Source organism: Dendropsophus ebraccatus, chromosome 1, assembly GCF_027789765.1.
Source record: "Dendropsophus ebraccatus isolate aDenEbr1 chromosome 1, aDenEbr1.pat, whole genome shotgun sequence".
Classification (NCBI taxonomy): domain Eukaryota; kingdom Metazoa; phylum Chordata; class Amphibia; order Anura; family Hylidae; genus Dendropsophus; species Dendropsophus ebraccatus.
Window position 1 is genome coordinate 20205432 of NC_091454.1, and position 13515 is coordinate 20218946.

The 13515-nt window shown below is 42.8% G+C and overlaps 1 protein-coding gene across 1 annotated transcript in view; it reads right to left on the reverse strand.

The window, feature by feature from the left end:
- The window catches only part of POLR3B (RNA polymerase III subunit B), an 81766-nt gene that overhangs the window by 66745 nt on the left and 1506 nt on the right, over nt 1–13515 (reverse strand). Inside the window, exons 2-9 of the mRNA XM_069968694.1 lie at nt 11172–11204; nt 10589–10645; nt 9476–9540; nt 8600–8675; nt 8379–8479; nt 7964–8055; nt 7560–7677; nt 3142–3250 (exon numbers count right to left, since the gene is read on the reverse strand). Coding sequence (XP_069824795.1) covers nt 3142–3250; nt 7560–7677; nt 7964–8055; nt 8379–8479; nt 8600–8675; nt 9476–9540; nt 10589–10645; nt 11172–11204 — 651 coding nt within the window. The remainder of the gene's footprint in view (nt 1–3141; nt 3251–7559; nt 7678–7963; nt 8056–8378; nt 8480–8599; nt 8676–9475; nt 9541–10588; nt 10646–11171; nt 11205–13515) is intronic.

Genomic DNA, 13515 nt, shown 5'->3' on the forward strand with positions numbered 1-13515 from the left:
CTCTGCTAGTGGTGAGACATCTCATTTTGAAGCGAACATTTGCGGTGGAATCCCCTCTTCGAATTTTTTCTATCCTAACAGAATGTTGGGGTTGTTAATGCCTGTCGGCCCTACTGCAGACAACACAGGCCCTGCATCTCAATGCGCTTGCCCTTTTCAGTGCTTCTCCCACCCCCCAGTGCTAATTGTTCTATAAGATCACTGTCTGTGGGTCGGGTCTTTCTCTGCTCCGACTTATGGTGCGTTTACACAGACAGATTTATCTGACAGATTTTGGAAGCCAAAACCAGGAGCAGACTATAAACAGGGAACAGGTCATAAAGGAAAGACTGAGATTTCTCATGTTTTCAAATCCATTCCTGGCTTTAGCATCCAAAATCTGTCAGATAAATCTGTCTGTAAATGCACCATCAGGCTTACCTGAGCCATGATATTGGGAAGCCCCTACCAGGATGTTGTCATCTAGACCACCTCTGTGTTTAATCCAGGCTCTTCTGTCACCCCTGGTTTCTCCGGCAGATGTTTTTCTGGCCAGCCTTGTCTCTATGATGGCCATCTTTGTATTCTCCGTTCTACTCGTCTGTTTTTCAGGTGATTTATCTGTCCTGCTGAGTCCAGTCTCCAGGGCTTTTTGATCTACAGCAGGGCTTTTCTTCATAGGCCATCCTTGTTAGTTTCCCTGGACTCTCCAGGAATTGCTCATATCTGACTTATTAACCTGCCTGGCAGCACCACCTCAGTTACCTGCCTAGACTCATGGGTGTTCCATCACCCAGTCAGGACTGTGCAAGTTGATAGTCAGTTTACTATTTCGTCTCTGGACTGATGAGTAGTATGGGATAACCAATTTCCTCTGCTGGTATCATTGGTCTTGGACATGTCTGTCACCATCTGGTTTGTCCAGTAGTCATCTCTCAGGCCCTTGGTTGTTACCAGGTTTCTACCAGACCCTCATTAACCCTCAGTGTTCTTCTTCCCTCCTTATTTGTCACTGGGTACATTGACACAGTGTTTCACGCACTCCTGGTGGCTTCCACCTGCTCCTGGCATGTGTGACCTGCTGCTTTGTCGTTCTTCCCCTTTCATCCGGTCATGTTCCCTACGACTCCAGACTCTGTCTGGGTCTGGCCTTTCTGGATCCATAGCCCCCCTTGTGGCTTGTCTCCTTTCTTCAGTGGTGCTATTTTATTTTTATTTTTACTGCAGTTCTCATCTGTTTCCTGTCCTTTGTCCAGTCGTGGCCTTCCCATCCTGGGAATGTTCTCTTCTTCATCTGACTGTAGTCATACATTCTTTGCCCACTTGGGGTGCATTTATGACTACCATTTCTTCCTCAGGGCCGCTGTCTGCTCAGACTGTTGCGTCCCAGACAGCTGGAGCTCATCACTCACCCCAGTCCTGGGGACCTCATGGCCAATGCATCATTGGTTCTCTACTGCCTAGGCGATTCCGATCGCTTCCTGCTCCTGGCACCCCTTACTTGTAGGGTACTGGCTTTGCATCACCATTCTCTGCAGGTTGCAGTATGTTTGCCGATTGGTTGTGTTTTGTCTTTGTTCCCACCCACGAGCGAGAAAATGGGATTTTGTGAGTACTCACCGTAAAATCCTTTTCTCGTTGATGTTCATTGGGGAACACAGCTCCATCCCTGTATCTTTTTTTTTTTCTTTTTTCTGGGCCTTGGACCATAACTGGAGAGGAGAACCATTAAATGTCTATCAGCCATTCTGTGTTCTAGATTTATCTTATATCTTCTGTTGACTTCTCCTGGGGAGGGGTCAACACTTTTTTCTTTGCTTAGTGTCGCCTCCTAGTGGCACCAGCCTATACCCACTGTGTCTGTGTCCCCCAATGAACATCGACGAGAAAAGGATTTTACGGTGAGTACTCTCAAAATCCCATTATATATTATATATATATACATACATACATACATGTACACAGCCCAGCATACCATTGTATATATACAGCCCAGCATACCATTGTATATATACAGCCCAGCATACCATTGTATATACAGCCCAGCATACCATTAGCTTTCTCTACTACCTGGCTGCACTGAGATTTTAAGGCTCTCAGAAATCACTACCCCTAAATCCTTCTCCTCTGAAGTCTTTGCCAACACAGAACTGCTGATATGATACTCTGATAGAGGATTCCTCCTCCCTAAGTGCTGGATAATGTACGTTGTACGGGCATACACTGACTTATCACTTGGCACAATGACCTTCATGAACAGGCAGGACTGAACTATAAAGCACGAGAGAAATACAAGGCTTTCCAAACAGGATTTGGGTATTAGACATAAGCTTTAAGATCATATACAGCCACCTTGCGACTTGGTATATATATTCCAACTAAAGGGTTAACACACATGTAGCATATAAACGCTGTGAATTTCCTCAGCAGATTGGGTCTATCATATATATGGATGAAATGGATGAAAAGGGGACAGTGAGTGGTACGTTTTTTTTTTCTTTTTAACTAATCTGAATTTTTACTATTAAAGCAACGGGTAAAAGCAGCATATAAAGCAGGTTATACACATTAGATATCAGCCAAACCTGCAGATTTTAGGGGGTAACAGCCAACCATGTCCCGGGTATGGGCACCTCCTGACATCAAAATAGGGCACTGCCACTTCCTTTTGTTCTCAGGGATATAAACCACCTCCAGAAACGACTAAGCAGCAGCTCTCTCTAGTCTATTTGAAACGCATGCATGCTCATCCATGCCAATCAAGCATGTGTATGGTGGAGTTAGTAGTTGTCAGCATTTTGTCGACCATTAGCCTATATGTAGGGCCAGATGGTCATGTGTTCACTTACCCTTCATTCTACATTATTAATGTTTTTCAATATAAGGAGACATTCAACTTATGAACATTTACAGCCCCTTGGATTATGATGTTGCAATATAACAGGGGTAGGGAACCTTCGCTCTCCAGCTATTGCAAAATTACAACTCCCATCATGCCCGGGCAGCCAAAGCTAAAGCTTTGGCTGTCCAGGCATGGTGGGAGTTGTAGTTTAGCAATAGCTGAAGAGCCAAGCTTCCTTACCCCTAGTATATACCATACATATAATAATCATGGTAAAATTTCTTAGTTTTTATTAGATACGTATAAAGAAATGAACCCACCTTGAATATAATGGCGATGGGAATATCTTCCGACAATGTGTTGTGCTTCAGATAGAATCGCCCTTGTTTCATCACCAGGTTGGTTCTGCTTTTCTTCTCATGGGTAGAGCTGCACAAGACAGGCAAAACATACAATGAAAAAGTGACCCCAACACATTTCAAAGTAACACCCTGAGCATAGTAGCCATGTTTATCTAAGCCTGGATAACCCCTTTAACCAATACACCGGTTCTAACCATCAGAGCACTAACTGCAGTGGTCTCTCCTGCAATACCACAACTCCCCACAGGGTGGCAGGGCATTCCAGGAGCTGAAGTTTAGCAACAATAGGAGAACTACAAGGTTGAAGACCACAGATTCATAAAGAAACGTGTCCTCTTAAAACAATCGATACAAACAACAACCATTCTGCTCGTTCTGGATGTTTACCCATCTGGACACAGATCAGATTTCTGCTTGCGGAGTAAATTTAAAAGGATATTTTGCCCATTTATTGATTTCCAATAACACAAGGTTTCCCCTTGGAAGAATGAGAATACCTTTAAAGCCTAAAAAAAAAAAAAAATGGAGGATATACAGATGCCAAAAAATGTAAGACGCCCACATTAATTGATCGAGTATTCCCAGACCGATAATTTTCACAGCCCGGATGTAAATACATAGTATCAGCTTTCTATGGCCGGGCGAACCGTGTGTTTTCCGTCTCTGTTTAATGCATACACCAGGAAATGCTCCTGATGTATTAATTAAAAGGGGGTTATTCAGGATCTGAAAAACCTAACCAATTTCTTCCAGAAACAGCGCCATTCCTGTCCTCAGTTTGTATGTGGTATTGCATCTCAGTTCTATTAAAGTGAACAGTGATTCTTACTCAAATATTTTCATATGTTATGTTAATTTGTATTATTACACTTTTCCTGCTTTTTCCCAACAGGTCACTTTTATTTAGATCATTTGGAACGTTGGGAATATATATGATCTCTGTAAATTTTCTTTAAGTACATGTATCATAACTTGTTATAGCAGAAAAATTTCAAAAAACTGAGGTCACTATGCATCAAATTGATTGTATCTATGAGCAAGGAACTGTGTATTCCCTAATGCTTATTGTATATGCTTAACTGACCTTTTCAATAAAATAAGTTTGGAGAAAAAAAAGTGAACAGTGCCCTACCAGACACTACCTAAAAGGACATGGCCGCTCCTATTCTCGGTTTGGGTGTAGCTTTGCAGCTCAGTTCCATTGCAGTGAATGGAGCTGGATTGTAATACCACACAAAACCTGAGGATAGAAGCGGTGCTGTGGGACTGTGCTTTTTCTTAGCCCAAATAACCCTTTTAACTTTAACATGCAAGAACAGCATGTTACTAATGCCATAAACCTCTGACTTATAGGAACATGGCTGTGTGGATCAGTCACACTGCTGCAGATGACCTCATGGGTACAGCGGCAGTAGTCATAAGATCATTCTGGTAGCGAGGGCCTGTTCATCGGTTCCTTGTGTAGATAGGTCAGGCCTAGACATCATGGTTCGTCAGTAGCACATCTCCCTATGTAAGCAGGGAATATGCTGCTGACAATACTGGATGTGAACATGGTGACCAACAGAGCATTCAAGCTGCTCCTTACCCCCAAATAACTGAGCTGTCTAATGGTGCCTATACATCTTCAATACCACTAGGTCCCCCGTGCTCCCCATACAGATACATGTTCGCCAAGGCTGAGCATTCATGTGTTCCCTATGGAAAGTAGGGGTAAGTAGCTATCCAACCCTTCTCTCCATGTCAGTGTAGAGCCGGGAGGCTCCCATACACCTTATAATTTTGTCCAAACCCTCTAGTGGCGGGTTTTGGAAACTTCAACATTAAGGGTATGGGCACCTTAAAGTGTCACTGTCGTATTTTTTTTTTCTTCTTCTTTGCAGAAACCAATAGTTCAGGCAATTTTAAGAAACTTTGTATTTGGGTTTATTAGGCAAATCTGCCATTATCTGCATTCAGAAAGACTTTCCCCGGGTCCCTCCCCCTTCCCTCCTCTCTCTCATTCACTGCTCATTATGAGGAAATCTCGGTTCTTTTACAGCAGTCGAGTCCTGTGTAACCTATGGAGAGGGGAGGGGGGAGGAGGGAAATTAGTCGCCAGCAGAGAACAAAGGATTACACAGTGGGAGCTGTGCGAAAACCGGTATTCAGAGGTCAGAGCTGACTGTCAGAAGAGATAGCCTGTTGATGTAGCTGTAAATTAACTCTTTGTTGCCCTGTTTTGGTGCCTCATCTCCCTCCACCCCTCCCTTCTTCATAGGAGAACCATGAAGACAGGGGGGAGAGCTTCAAACTGCTTTTCATGATAAAAATGCATTTTTTTTCAGCTAATAAACCCAATCACAAAGTTTCTTAAAATCGCCTGTACTATTGGTTTCTGCAAAAAAAAAAAAAAAAAAAATTTAGCCGAGTGACACTTTAACCCCTAGACGACCCTGGAGGTACAGTTACACCATGGAAGTCTGTCACCAGACGACCCAGGGCGTAACTGTACGTCCTGGGTGTTTCCCCTACTATGAAGCTTCATAGGTGGTGGGGGCCGGCTGCAGTGAGAAGCCGGCACCTCACCGCTAATGACAGGCTGCAGTGATCGCGCTGCAGCGTGTCACTAACTCTATAAACAGCTGTGGCGTTAAAGTGTAAGTGACAGAGGGAGCCCCGATCGTTAAAATGGACCGTCGGAGGTCTCTCACCTGCCTCCGTGCGGTCCGATCGGCGATCTGCTCACTGAGCCTGCACAGGCAGGCTCAATGAGCAGATCGCCGATAACACTGATCAATGCTATGCCTATGGCATAGCAATGATCAGTGTGTGTAATCAAACTAGTGAGTGTAAAAGTCCCCCAAAGGGACTTCAAATGTGTAAAAAAAAGAAAAAAAAAAAAAAAGGTAAAAATCACTAACACAGTACCCCAAAGCCCCTCCCCCAATAAATCCCCCCCCTTTCCCATTATATAAATAAAACATAAAAATAAATAAACATAATATACTGTAGTGTGCGTAATTGTCCGATTAAAAAATAACAAACGTCATTGCGAACGGCGTAGACGAAAAGAGGGAAAAAAAGTGCGCGGATTACCGATTTTATGTTACATTATATATATGTAAAAAATTTATAAAAAGTGATCAAAACGTCCGATCTTCACAAATATGGTATTAATAAAAACTAGAGATCATGGTGGAAAAAAATGACACCCCATACAATACACCGTTATAAGCGTAACAATAGGCCTATTTTATTAATAATTAATTGGAATTTTTTATATATATATATATATATATATATAATATTATATATATATATATAATATTATATATATATATATAATATTATATATATATATATAATATTATATATATATATAATATTATATATATATATAATATTATATATATATATAATATTATATATATATATAATATTATATATATATATAATATTATATATATATATAATATTATATATATATATAATATTATATATATATATATATATATATATATATATATATATATATATATATATATATATATATATATATATATATATATATATATATATATATATATATATATATATACATACACACACACACACACACACTATTAGAGAATCTGTGTAAACCTGCATATGGTTGTGTTCGGACTGACCTATAGAGTAATAGTATCATGTTGCTTTTACCATATAGTGCATTACGTAGACACAGGAACCCCCCAAACGTTACCATATTGCATTCTTTTTTACAATTTCCCCTATTTATATCTTCATGAATAATAACTTTGGGGTTCCATCGTACATGTTATGGTAAAATTAAAGATCCCATTACACAGTACAACTATTCCTGTAACAAACAAGCCATTACATGGCCCTGTAGATAGAAAACAAAGTGCTAGAGCTCTTAGAAGGGGAGGAGGGAAAAACGAAAACACTAAGATCAAAACTTGCCCGGTCCACTGGGTCATTTTGGGCCTGGTCCTCAAAGGGCTAAATGATCCTATCAACAAGTGACAATCAGCTTGTATACAGTCGACTGACAATCATATTGGACAGCTAGCTTACTGTGTATGCACAATGGATTCTCGTCAGAATATCTTTACTAGAGATGAGCGAATCTCAAGCACGCTCAGGTCCGTCCGAACCAGAGTGTGCAGGATTTGATTACCTGAAGAAGGCTGAAGAAGTTTGATGCAGCCCTAGCGAGTCCTGGAAGATGGGTATAAGGCCATAAGCTGTATCCATGTTTTCCTGGACTCTCTAGAGCGGCATCCAACTTCTTCAGCCACCGGTAATAATTGCTGCACGCTCGGGTTCGGACGGACCTGAACGTGCTCGACATTCGCTCATCTCTAGTCTTCGCACAAGTTCCTGAACCTTACCTTGTAACTGAGGCCCCCACGGCTCCCTTCCTGTCAGCTTCCACAATTATCCTGTTTTTGGAGAGCTGTTCCTGAATCAAGATGACTTTTTCTTGTCCTTTCACAATGAAGTAACCACCTGTAAAAACCAAAAGGGGATTAAAAATTTTTTTAATTCAAATAAAATTAAAAAGGACACCAGGTTCGTCTATTGAAACTTATTTTCAGACAATGGTTGAAAAAAAAAAAAAATTTTAATTATTTTTCGGCAAGCAAAAAAGGCATCTCATATTAAATTCTATTACGAACCAACAGTCCTAAGGGGATCGCACTTTATCACAGTCTATGGTGACCAGACACTGAAATAGAGGACACAACATATAAACCTGCTTGTTATAAGCTGTATGTATACTAATACTACACACCTGGATCCAGCGGGCATTCATTCAGTTTTGCAAATTCAGCTGGAGTCTTCCCCATGAGGACACAGTTGGAGCTCCGCAGCATGATCGGCATTCTGTAACAAGAGAAGGTCATTGGGGAAAGCCAGAGTCAAGTTATTCCTGGTACACATGATATAGATGGGTGTACACCAGGGATGGGGAACCTGCGGTCCTCCAGCTGTTGTAAAACCACAATTCCTATCATGCCTGGACAGTCAAAGCTGATGCGAATTGTGGTTTTGCCATAGCTAGAGGGCCGCAGGTTCCCCATCCCTGTTGTAGAGCATGAGAGTCTTCTATCCATAGGGGGGGGGGAATTAAAGAGAAGCCCCCAAATATAAGGATTATAGACTGGTCAGAGCGGACCTCACGGCCACGCAGTACATTGTCCTGTTACCTGCCGATAGGTAAGGCGTTTCGGATGATCCTTTGGCTTCCCCTTGTGTATTCAATATCAACCGTGATCGGCGCAGAGTACGTCATATCTCGAAGACGACACTAATAAAAATAAATTGTAAAAAAATTTAAGAAAAACACCTCCTATAGACGTTCGCCCAGTCACCATCATAACATATCCCAGATGGATACTTGATAAGTCACTGCTAAAAGCTCATATACCTCATGTGGAGATACAGGTCTGGTCACATTGAAGCTCTCTTCAACATCGGGAATCCCTACATATATATTGAGGTACCTGAAAAACAATTGAGAAAAAAAATTACCTTTAAACCGACCGCAAATAATTTTATATTTCAAGTGAAAGTCTGGCGGAATTTTCACTGAAGCGTACAGGGACCTTAAAGTGATATTGTCGCCCCCTTTCCACATACGGAGTTCCCAGCACCATTATTAAGCTTATATTGTTGACATTTCATATCTTATCGTATAAAGGATTTCTTGGTGGTCTCTCCCTTCAAAAATGCATGTTATTGTGGGTGGACAGTGCCGTAGGGGGAGGCGGGGCTTATCGGCCCTGGAAACCCCATATATTTGCCCACATTGGCTCAGTAGGTCCCGCCCCCTCTGTGGCATCATTGGTGTCTAGGCTCCGCCTCCTCAGCAGCCATTGGAATAGGGCGACCTATAGGCCAAGGTCTCACCCCCTCTAATGCGGCTGTCACAGAGAGGGCAGGGCTATGTCTCTAGGTCTGCCCATTCTGATGACGCTGTGAAGCATAGCATATGATGTCACAGAGGGGACAGGGCCTACAGTGTCACTGCCCACCAACAATAACATGCATTTTTGAGGGGAGAGACCACAATGAAATCCTTTATACAGTAAGATATAATATGTCCCCAATATAAGTGCTGAGAACTTATATGGAAAGGGGGGGGGGACAATATCACTTTAAGCCGCAGTGTTAATCCCTAGAGAGAAGAGTCTCTAATAAACCCTGACTACAGAAGAGACCTTGTAGTCAGGATCCACCCATCTCATGTCTATGACCAGATCTGCATAATTCCAATGCCGACTGTGACACAGGCAGCACTTACTTTAAATACCACATTGGGTCGGCATCACTTGTCACCTTCTCATTGGCTTTCATTATATTTTTAATCTGAAGAACAAAAAGGAATGTCAAAAGATTGCAATTAAGAAAAAAAAAATTTGACTTTGGATAGGCCATGTATTTTGCAATCCCTTTAAATGGGACACAACCATTGTTGTTCCCTTTTAAGCCACGGGTAGAGCATAGCATATAGTATTTATTTTTCTAAATGGGTGAGGGCCCTATAACACAGGATGATTATCATGCGAATTATCGTTATATTTAAACGATAACCATAAGGGCAGGCAATGATCAAACGACCAACGAGAAATCGTTAATTGTCCGTTTGGTGCTGACACCAAAATCATCGCCAATGGTTCGCTGCAATTCCGTATTCGTTCGCTAATCGTTCAGTGTAATTCCACATTGTTCCTTCTTTTGCCGGGATCAGATGGAGTAAACGGCCTTATTAACGACTGAACGATTTCAGGTTAACGATAAACGATCTCGTTTGTGATAGTTTATCGTTAAACCGTTAGAGCAACGGTGTCAAATTCGTGGCCCCTCCGTTGCTGCAAAATTACAACTCCCATCATTCAAAAGCTTTAGGGTCCTATTAGCCGAAGCAATTTTTAACGATTAACGACTACCGATAAATGATCGCAAATTAGACCGTTTACCGTTAACCTGAAATCGTTCACCATATTACACAGAACGATAGTGGTGAGTTATGTCGTACGTTACTATGATCGTTTACTCCATCTGATCCCAGCAAAAGGAGGAACGATGTGGAATTACACTGAACGATTAGTGAACGAATGCGCAATTACAGCGAATGATTAACAATGATTTTAGGGCCTGATCTAAATCCACAACACACGAACGATTTCTCGATCGTTGCCTGCAATTACGCAGGACGATTGTCGTATAAATTCAAACTACATAACGATTTTCAACTGAAACGCGTCCTCCATGTATCTGCTTGAACCACTATAATAAAACAAGTATAATATATTCTGTGAGTGCCGGGATTCCTTCCTACCACGAGCACCACTGACTGGACAGAGTGCCGTCTATATGACAAGCTGGACGTCCTAATCCCTTCACCAGAACCTACCTCCACATTGATGAAATAGTTGAATGAATCTATGTGCTGCTTCACGAGGCCTTTCACCTGGCAAACACAAGAATGGGAAAATCACATAACCACAATGACACAAGACAAACCAACAACACACAGGTATAATACAGGCGTCTTCCCATGCCAAAGAAACAAGTCCTGGTCCGATGTGTTTCTGGGACTACATGCTGTGAGAGGGGAGAGGGAGGCGCATTTCAAGCACAGTACCTTAAATCAGCAAGACATAACATAACATGCATCTACCTCCCTGGCTCCACTGTCCCCCACTCCACCTCCTGGTCTGAGTGGGAACCCAGGTCGTGACATGTCACGTAGCTGGGTCCTGCCTCAGCCGCTAACTGGCTGAGCAGGCCTGATACGTCACCACCCGGATACCCGCTCAGACCAGGAACCAGAGTGGAGGACAGCGGACCCCAGTGCTGGAGCCAGGGAGTTAAGTGCATGTTGTTATGCTCAGCAACCTCCTCCCCGATTCTTTTGGAAAAAAAAAAAATGCTGACACCAGACTTCCCATTTAATGGCTCGCTAATAAATTATTGAAAAATAAAAAACCATTTACCTTTAGAAAAGCCGGCAGTAGTTTCCATTTTTCCTGCAAAAAAAAAAAAAAAGGAAGAATTTAAATAATAATAGTAGAAAAGCTAAAGCTCTGGCTGTCCAGGCATGATGCGAATTGTAGTTTTGCAGGAGGGCTGTGAGTTTAACCCCCCCCCCCCCCCTGCTCTAGGGTAGTCAGAAGCTCTAGCCAAATCCCATATACTGTCCCTGTTGGTGGACGGATTCTACGTTAGCCCCTTTCATACAGTCGGTAGTGGTATAGAGGTTGTTAAAGCGACTCTGTACCCACAATCTGCCCCTCCAAACCGTTTGTACCGTCAGATAGCAGATTTTAATCCAAGATCTGTTCTGGGCTCCGTTCGGCAGGTGATGCAGTTATTGTCCTAAAAAACAACTTTTAAACTTGCAGCCCTGTGTCAAATTGGCGTGGCCTAGAGTGTGTATGCCCTAGGATTGCAATGTCTCTCTGTCCCTTCTCCCCACCCTCCTCATCACTAGGGACTAGGATTTTTCCTATTCATCACCAGTCTGAACACTGGACAGGTGTCTTAAACGATCCAGCCCATGTGCTGTGTTCACACAGGTGATGAATAGGAGAAATTGTTCTAGGGGCATGAAGTGATGAAGAGGGCGGGGAGGAGGGACGGAGGGTGTCGCAATCCTAGGACAAGGTCACACCAATTTGACACAGGGCTGCAAGTTTAAAAGTTGTTTTTAAGGACAATAACTGCATCACCTGCCGAACGGACCCAAGGACAGATCATGGATTAAAAGCAGCTATCCAAAGGTACAAGTGGTTTGGGGGGGGGGGGGGGGCAGATTGTGGGTACAGAGTCGCTTTAAAGTCTCACGTACAATCACTCTATTTTGTTTAATAAAAAATAAAAGTTACGCTCAACATTCAGCTAAACACTCCTGCTCCTCATTTTAGCAGCTGGCAGGGTCTCAGCGCCCCATCAAAATGTCTGCCAAATCTCTTCTACGCGTCAGAAGATTTTAAAATGCTGAAAAAATATCCCCTCATCCACAGGACAGGTGATAAATACCTGACTGACTGTTAAGATGGGCATAGACCTTCAATAACTGGCGGCCGAACGATCCAGCCATCAGTTATCTCCCCAGTCCTCCCCATACACAGGAACATTCAGTACGACAGAGCAATCCTGTGTTCTTTTTTGGGGGGAGGGTTAAGCCGTAGTCATACAGCTCTTACTGCGGCTCATCTCACCCAGAACAAAGGGGTCAGGCAGCAATTTTCCATTATCTGTCGGGGTACAGTTGGAAGAGCCGCATGTACTGAGAGTATAAGGTGTATGGCAACCTTTAGAACCCCTGCCATGTGGGTGCATACAGTCAGTACCCTATCATGGTGTTGCATACAGCAGGCACCCTGTCACCCAGGGCATAGATACCTAGCAAACTGTCAATGGGGATGCATTCAGCTGCGGCTGCACTGTTATGAGGGTGAATATAGGTGGCACACTGTTATGGGGCTCATAGGGCTGGCACATTATAAGAGAGCAGTCAGCTGGTGCCCTGTCATTTTGGTTCCGTATTCCATCTCCCCCCCCCCCCCCCTTCCTCCAATTAAACCATCTTTTCTGAAGGATTTGGCTGGCACACCATCATGGTACACTATTTAAAGGGAATCTGTCAGCACCTGAGCCCTACCCGAGGAGCTGACAGTGTGCTGTAGCTGACAGTCTCCTAGTGAGCATGGTACCTTTTGGTAATTTGTCCGTGGGGTGTAATTAAGAGTCAAAGAGGAGTTGACACACCTCCCCACTGCTTCCTCCTCCCTCTTCTTCATGAATAATCAATGCTGCCCGGCCTCCTGCTCGCTCAGCTGTCACTCAGTGTCTCTGCCTACAGGGGACTGATATGCAATCAGCCACACTGTGTAGGAGCCATGGTCTAGGGACCTTTAAGTTTTTTCCTGGGTTCAATTCCCCTGATGGAAATTTAAAAAATTTAAACTAATTTTGACCCAATTGGGAAATCTTTGCATGATACAATGATGGGGGAAAAAAAACCGAATGACTATTTAATTTCCATCAGGGGAATCGAACACATTAAAAAGAAAAGTTATTAGTCTCTAGACAGGTAAACCATGGCTTCAACATAGTGTGGCTGATAGCAGATCAGTCATCTGCAGGCAGTTTATGTTTGAAATAAACACTCAGAAACACTGGCTGACAGCTAGGTGATAAAAAGAGGCCGGGTTGTATCGATTATTCGTGAAGAGGGAAGAGGAAGCCGTGGGGAAGTGTGCCAGAATGCAGCACAAAAGTTGGGCCACAACTCCTCTTTGACTCTTCCTTAGGCTCAGTTCACACTGAGTAAAC